Source organism: Xenopus tropicalis, chromosome 9 (assembly GCF_000004195.4).
Source record: "Xenopus tropicalis strain Nigerian chromosome 9, UCB_Xtro_10.0, whole genome shotgun sequence".
Taxonomy (NCBI): domain Eukaryota; kingdom Metazoa; phylum Chordata; class Amphibia; order Anura; family Pipidae; genus Xenopus; species Xenopus tropicalis.
The window spans coordinates 19,375,423-19,383,360 of NC_030685.2; the positions used below are offsets into that span (position 1 = coordinate 19,375,423).

The 7,938-nt window shown below is 46.1% G+C and overlaps 1 protein-coding gene across 1 annotated transcript; it reads left to right on the forward strand.

The window, feature by feature from the left end:
• Positions 1-848: 848 nt before the first annotated feature.
• Positions 849-6,675, forward strand: pgp (phosphoglycolate phosphatase). Its single transcript, NM_001376921.1, is given in 3 exon segments — positions 849-1,485; positions 3,689-5,610; positions 6,590-6,675. Coding segments are annotated over 2 exon segments (921 nt in total). The 5' UTR covers positions 849-890; the 3' UTR covers positions 4,015-5,610; positions 6,590-6,675.
• The last annotated feature ends 1,263 nt before the right edge of the window (positions 6,676-7,938 follow it).

A 7,938-nucleotide genomic window follows, 5' to 3' on the forward strand; every position in this document is an offset into this window, starting at 1 on the left:
AGAGAAGAGGAACACTGAGTGGATCTACGATTGCTGCAACTTACTTTTCACCATCGCATGTCGACAGCATCATCACCAGCAACATCATGTATGTTGCAATTTGTTCAGTTTTGTAACCTGTTTGTGTTATCATGATGCCAGAGTTGGACTGGCCAGTGGGAATACATATATTTTAGACTGCTACTATAATAAATGTTGTCATGACAGCGCCACCTGCTGGTCAATGTGGCTAACTGTATACTGACCTGGGAGAAAAGTTTGCCAAATTTTACCTTATGGGTTAAGTTAAAGGGTGACATCAGAAAGGTGTTGAGGGCAGAGTCTCCCTACTGAGAAGACTGAGAGAATGATGAATAATGATCTATTCCTCATTACAAAGTCCAACAAATGCTGCAGCTGGGCGTAAGGGTGGGGTTTGTTTATACAGATGCCTTCTCAGAGGGCTGTAGATCCCGTGACCACTAGTGAGCTCGGTGGGTGTAAAAAGAACCTAGCGCAGTAGTTTTAATATATGCCTTACGAGATACCTGATGTTTGGGGTGGGGGGCTAAAATGAATTTCTGAGGGGCCCAGAAACTCTTGTAACCCCACTGGCTGCACATGACAGAAACTGACAACTACCCTCCAAGTTGCCCCTGTGAATGTTGGGGGCCAGGTCCCACCCTTGGAATTGTGGGTAGAAGACCGGGTAGCAATCAATGAATTGTAGGCAGAGACTTTCAAATGCTCGTCCAGACGTCAGATTTGGCCTGTCATCCTTGAAAGGCTGCTGAACTTGCTAGCAGCCTATGGCAACCAATACGTGTATGGCGCCACAATCTCTCAGCCAATCACATGCGAGCACACGGAGGCTCTTTAAACCAAGTGCGGTTGCGGCGCGCCAATGAGTCATGGCGGCTTCCAAGTGCTCACGCCTGAATGGGGAGCTCTCCCGGCGCTTCCTCGCCTCGGTGGACACGGTTCTTTTCGATTGTGACGGGGTGTTATGGCGGGGGGATGAGGCAATCCCCGGGGCGCCCGATTTGATTAACGGGCTGAAAAGGGCAAATAAACGCGTGTTTTTTCTCACTAATAACAGTACCAAGACCCGCTCCATGTATGCGGAGAAGCTGGGGCGCCTGGGGTTCAAGGCAGAGCCGGAGGAAGTGTTCGGAACCGCGTACTGCACGGCGATCTACCTGCGGGACATCGCCCGACTCAAGGGCAAAGTGTATCTGATTGGGGGGCGGGCACTGAGCGAGGAATTCGGGGCTGCGGGGATCCCCCATCTGGGCTGCGGAGCTGATCATGTGACCGGCACCCAGAAAGACTGGGCTTCGGTACAGGGGGACTCCGATGTGAAGGCTGTGGTGGTTGGGTTCGATGAGCATTTCAGTTACATGAAACTGAACCGGGCTCTTCAGTACCTCCAGGATCCATCCTGCCTCTTTATCGCCACCAACACCGATACCAGGCTGCCCCTGGAGGGGGGGAGAGCCATACCAGGTACTGGCAAGTGGGGGGGCTGGGAGTTGCCTTTATGGGAATTGGAAAAGAAGTGATTGGGCCCCCACAGAAAGTCATTATGGGCCCCTCTAAACTTAGGGAATATGACATCTTTTATATACTTAAAGTTATCTATCTAAGTCTATCTGGGTCCTCAACAATTTATAGTTACACCCCTGTGCCTCTGGGTGGGCCCTTCTGCAGTCTGATGGAGGGCCACATGTATCCCCCTGGCCATCAGTTTCACAGCTATGTATGTATATCTTTATTTATAAAGCTCTACTTATGTACGCAGTGCTGTACAGTAGAATACATTAATACAAACAGGGGGTTATTAAGATAATAATAGATAAATACAAAGTATAACAATAAATACAAGGTACAGCAATAAGTTAAGAATAAAAGAAACGAGAGGATGGAGGTCCCTGTCCCGTAGAGCTGACGATCTAAATTGTAATGCGCTAAAGGATGCTCATTAATGTAAAAAGGCATTTATAGACCGGTGCCCTTTATTGTAGAGTATTGGCAGCTGAAAATAAGCACCTTGGCGGGGGCCGGGGCACCTATTTATAGCTGCTTTTGCTCAGCACGATTAGAGTAATCCCTAACAGCTACACAAATTATACTGTAATTGATGTGAACTTCCATGCCCCCCATCTGCTACACTGCACTTCTATTCTGGGAGGGAAATTTAACCCCCTCCCCATAGATATGTGACAGATCATTGGGTGCAGAGGTTGCAGCAGCACAGAGTTGGGAAAGGTCACCCTTGCTAAATCATTATGGTGACATCCTGAAGAGGAAGACTTGCTCTTTATTCACACCCTTTCACTGCCACTGGCCTGTGCGGGGCGTAGCTAACACGATTTAGTACTAGGCAATTGAATACCAGCTATGTGCCACTGCCTACTTTATTGCCATCCCTTTGCTTCTAAAGCCAATGGCAACCCTCTCATAAAGGTCAGTGCTAGCAGTAGCGACCCATTTGTAGTATTGAAGTAGTGGTGTAATACTGGGGTGTAGGGTGCTGGTATGATTATAGGGTTCCTGCTGTATTATCCCCGGTACAATGAGGAAACTATCTTCTCTTACTGCTTATATGGTACATGTAGTGAATGATATCTTTGTATAACCTAATAGTGTATTGTAGGCTGGATCCATGAAATGACTAGAGTTGCAAGTCAGGATAAAGTCTAGGGCCCCTTTTTATATCCAGATGACGATGCCATACAAACCAGTCTGTGGAGCTTACAGGAAAGCCAGGGTGGGTAAATATACCCTGCAAGGTCACCTCCAGCTGAGTTGGGCAGCTCTGGCCATGCCCCGCAGGTCTGCATCACAGTGTATATAAATACTGCCCAAGGGCACAGGTGTAGGCTGTCAATCCTGTCAGTGGCCCACTTGACCTGGCTATTTGCCCAAACACAGTTGGCGGTCAGAGCATTGACTCCATTTGATTTTACGAGGTGCAGTAAATGGTGTGATTATACAACACTCCTGTGACTCCTGCGTGCCCATAGGACAAGGCGTGGGATGTAATGGGCGGGGGCGCTTTAACCTGACTGCTCACATATACCCAGGAAGAACGTGTATAGGGTGAGGCCCACAGACACTATCAATAAATAAATAGGTAGATTAAATAGCAGAAACGTAACCTGGTTTGAGGGCGTGGGGTTAGGGGGTTGTTCTGATCAAAGTGAAATTCTTTCTATTTTCAGCGATGTATAATGTAGTAGGACAAACCTGCTCTTGACACTACATTTTTTTTTACTTCCTGGTATTATTATATTCCAGACACAGTTCTGCAGCCCTTTACAGAGATTGTATATTTTTCCCATCAGCCCCTGTCCCACATCACATTCACACACACTATGGTCAGTTTGACCAGAAGCTAATTAACCTGCCTGTATGTTATTGGAGTGTGGGAGCAAACCTGGGTACCTGTAGGAAACCCACACAGACGTGGGGAGAACCTATAAACTCCTTGTAGATAGTGGCCCTGGTTTGAATTGAACATAGCACCCCGGCTCTGGGGTCCTGAGTTTGATTCCAGCCAGGGCACAGTCAAGGCAGCAGTGCTATATACTGATCCACTGTGTTATATGTTCCCCTTAGTTTGCTGAATGTAGATGTACTATAAGCAAAATTGCAGTTGGTCTTCAGGTCAACGTGACTTGGCACAAACTTTTATTCTTTCTCCCAGGGACCGGTTGCCTGGTACGAGCTGTGGAGACGGCTGCTCACCGCAAAGCTCAAGTCATTGGGAAACCCAGCTCCTTCCTCTATGATTGTGTCGTCAAGGACTGCGGACTGGACCCAGCTAGGACTGTGATGGTGGGAGACCGCCTGGACACGGATATCCAGATGGGTTCCACTTGTGGCATCCGTACCCTCCTCACACTGACTGGTTTCTCCAGCCTGGAGGATGCAAAGTCTTATCAGGATAGTGGGGCCCTCTCTATGGTTCCTGATTACTATGTGAACTCTGTTGCCGACCTGCTGCCGGCATTGTCTGAAGAACGCCAGTGAGCGAGTATGGCTCCCATAGCACCCACATGGAACCTCATTGACCCTCAGCTCATTGCACTGATCTCTTCTTCAGGTCTCTCAGTAGATAAACGTCCCGCCTGTATTTCTATAACCAATGGCTTTGGGGGGCCTGCGCTTATTGGAAGGACTTATTGGTGTAGGATACCTTCCAGTATTACTGATGGACCTATATTTTAGCTCCGAAGGTTATGGTTGTGGGCATTATTTTTAATTTGCAGACTGTATCTGATATAATTAACCCCTTAGAGCCTGAGACAGGCTACGTCTGACTGAACTACAACTCCTCATCCTTTTTTTTTTTTTTAAATATCTCTTTATTGATTTTCCAAAAGGGGGAACAGTAGAGAAAAGGGGGAATACAAAGATAGCGGAAGAAGGATTTGCAATAAGTGCCGCTACAAAATCCTGACTCCCATCTACTTTTACCAGCCAATGAGAGCTAGTGTTCAACAGGAACATCTATTATTATTATTATTGCATAATTTGGGCCTTTAATCTGTTTACTCCCATTTCTTTTAGCTTCCCCTTAACGGTATATCTTTCATGCCGAGAGGCTGGTCGGACAGATTCTCAGTATTAGACTGTTGTACATTACTTATATATGCAATGAGTCCTGTCCTTCTGCCATCTCATTATGGGATATCCAGGAAAGGGAAGCCCAGATAAATGAAGGTACATCATATTAAAAGACTTGTGCTCCTTTCTCAGGTCGTTGGTACTTTGAGAGGCCCATAGTTTATGATGGGACCTTTGTAGGTGCTCATAAAGGCACAGATATATATTTATAAGTTGAATATGAAAACCATATCTCTCATATGTAATAAAAGGCACTAATTTTGCCCAGTAGCAGTAACCCATAGCAACCAATAAGATGTTTCCTTTTAAACAGGTAACCAGTAAATTGCAGCTGCTTATTGGTTGCCATGGGTTATTGCTCCTGGGCAGACCTTAGTGCTTTTTATTACATAACCCCTACATTTCCTATTACCCCAGTCTAGTCCCGGGTTTTACATAAGAGCTCTTAGGTGCTATATTTATTTCTTTCCAATTGGCTTCCGCTGCTGAAGACAGATTGGCTGCCCGCAGAATTCTGAAACATGAGAAGTGGGACTGTCTGCTGCTATGTCTATGGGAAGGTTAAACATAATGATGCATCTCTATTGTAAAGTAGCAGCCCACTAAGTGAATAGATCTCTAATACCGTGGGCAACTAACCACTCCAAAATGCCTAAATAGAAGTCGCTGGTGGAAAGGCCTCCACATCGCTTCGGCTTTCCAAAGTCATGCAAAGTTCTTGCTCTGTTGGATATTAGACTAACGGTCCTAGTGGGGTTCATTCAGACCTGGGCAGTCACGCATCATCAGTGGTTAACTTTTATAGCCAGCTACATGTATAACAATGAAAGCAAATGGGATTGGTTGCCATGGGTGACTGCCTAGGTGCAAAGATGCCGGGTGTTTTATAAATGACCTCCAGTGCGTTGTTTTTAGTGTCTATAACCCCTGTTGGCCACTAGGGAGCAGCAGCATTCAGCAAAAGATAGTGCTGCCAAGATTCTGACTCTAATAATTTAGATCAGTGCTGTCCAACTTCTGTGGCACCGAGGGCCGGAATTTTTCTTGCCTACATGGTGGAGGGCCGATAATGGAAGCCAGTTTTGACCACTCCCCTTTTTTAAACCACACCCACTTCAAACTACACCCATGCTATCACAAGAGCTTTTAAGACCATCCCCACATTAATGGTGGCAACACAGCAAAAACCCAATGGTTGGTGCTCACTGAAGGGATATCGCCCTTCATTTATATATGAAAGAATTATATTATGTCATACACTTAAATTGATATGCCTCCTCCCTTTCTGTGGATAGCACAGCAACCCCCCAGCATATAATTACACCCCTTGGGGACCATATAATGGCTATTTCCAAATGCCAAACTCCAGGAACAAACCGCTGCCAGGTTCACCTTCCACAGGCAGCATAGGGCAGGGAGAGTATGGCACACACAGGCAGCATAGGGGAGGCATAGAGCAGGCAGAGTACTGCTTGCCCTACCCCTCCTGTGTGTGCCATACTCTGCCGGCCTCCCCTGCCTATGTGTGCCATACTATGCTTGCCCTCCCCTGCCTATGTGTGCCATACTATGCTTGCCCTCCCCTGCCTATGTGTGCCATACTATGCTTGCCCTCCCCTTCCTATGTGTGCCATACTATGCCTGCCCTATTGCACACACAGGCAGCATACAGTGACACAATGCTGGATGTGTCAGAGGGAATGTCTGAGGTGTGAACAGGGGAATAATGTGGGTGATTACAGCCAGAGCCTGAGGTGTGAACACTGCAGGGGGAAAACAATGAAGGCATTAAAAGGTGTGAACAGTACAGGGGATTACATGATTAAACAATACAGGGGGATTACAGCCTGAATCTGAGGTGTGAGCAATGCAGGGGGGCAGTTAATCTCAGTACTGATACCATTTAAAGGTAATACACAAAGGTTAGCCATCAAAGCAGCCAGACAAGTGGGCCGCCAGTTGGACAGCCCTGATTTAGATTAACATAGGAAGGCCAAATCAATTTGTTTTTTATTTTTTTTTTCTCTGTAATAATAAAACAATACCCCAACTGAGCTACATTAATCCATATTGGAGGCAAAACATTCCCGTTGTGTTTTTTTTTTTAATTTTTAAATTATTTTTTTTGTAGACTTGAGGTATGAGGATCCAAATTACAGAAAGATAACTTGTCTGAAAACCCGCAAGTCATAAGCATTCTGGATAATAGATCCTATACTTGTATATTATAGTGGGCTTTGGGAGGGTAAATTGATCTGTTTGAAGTCCTGGGAGAAACAGGACAGACAGTAAGTATGGTTCATCTGTGGGGATTGTCTGGAGATAATCCTGCTCATTACTCAGCTGGCTGGGCTAATAAAATATAGATTTATATAGATTATACATCACTATATATCAATCCCATTGTTTCCCTAGGCCAGTGCAGTTTACAATCTAAGGTGCCTATCACAATATCACAGCAGGGGCAGTTTTATCAGGACAATGCATGGGGAGAACATACACCAGGGCTGTATTTCACATACATTTTACATTTGGTGTGAATGGCCCTTGGGTGCCAGTATGGTAAATTAAAAATCTGCCCCCCTGCTCATAAATAACCCTCTGCTGCCAGTACCTCCTGGCTAAATCTGGCAGTGTAGGGATGGAATCTGGGCAGCCAACGTGGCATGGTCGCTAAGCAGGTCAGCTCGGCAGCTGCACTACAATTGCCAACTCTTTTGCTAGTGCCGCACAAATAAACGCCGGCCGAGAACCCACCCCTACACTTAAAAAGTCTGAGTTGTGGCTACAGTGGCTCTGGGTGCAACCAAAACCATCAGTTTTTTAAGCGTAGGGGCGGAATCTCAGTCTGCGTTTATCCTAAAAAAAAGAATACTGGCTGGATGCCGGGTGCTAAGGGGCAGTGTCAGACTAGGGTGCCGAGAGCCCACTAGAAAACCATAGACCTTAGACTCACTCTCCCCTTCTCTGTTCACTCACCTTCTTTAATCTCTTTATTACTTACATTTACATACTATTATCTATCCTTTCCTCCATTTCTTTAGTTTCTTCTCATATAGAATTGATTAATGACTATGGAATAGGCATACAAGGCAAATGGTTGGGTGAGTAGGGGGGCCCACTGACACCTGGGCCCACCGGCAGTTTTCCTGGTATCCTGGTGGGCCCGTCTGACACTTTAAAGGGGAGGCAGATTCTGGATGATTGGGGCAACGGAGAGGTAAAATGGAGCTGGACTGGGGTTTTTCAGGGCTTAAGTGGGCGGGACAAGGGCGGAGCAATAGAATAGTACATTCCAGTAAATCTGTAATACAGGCCCTGGCTGCT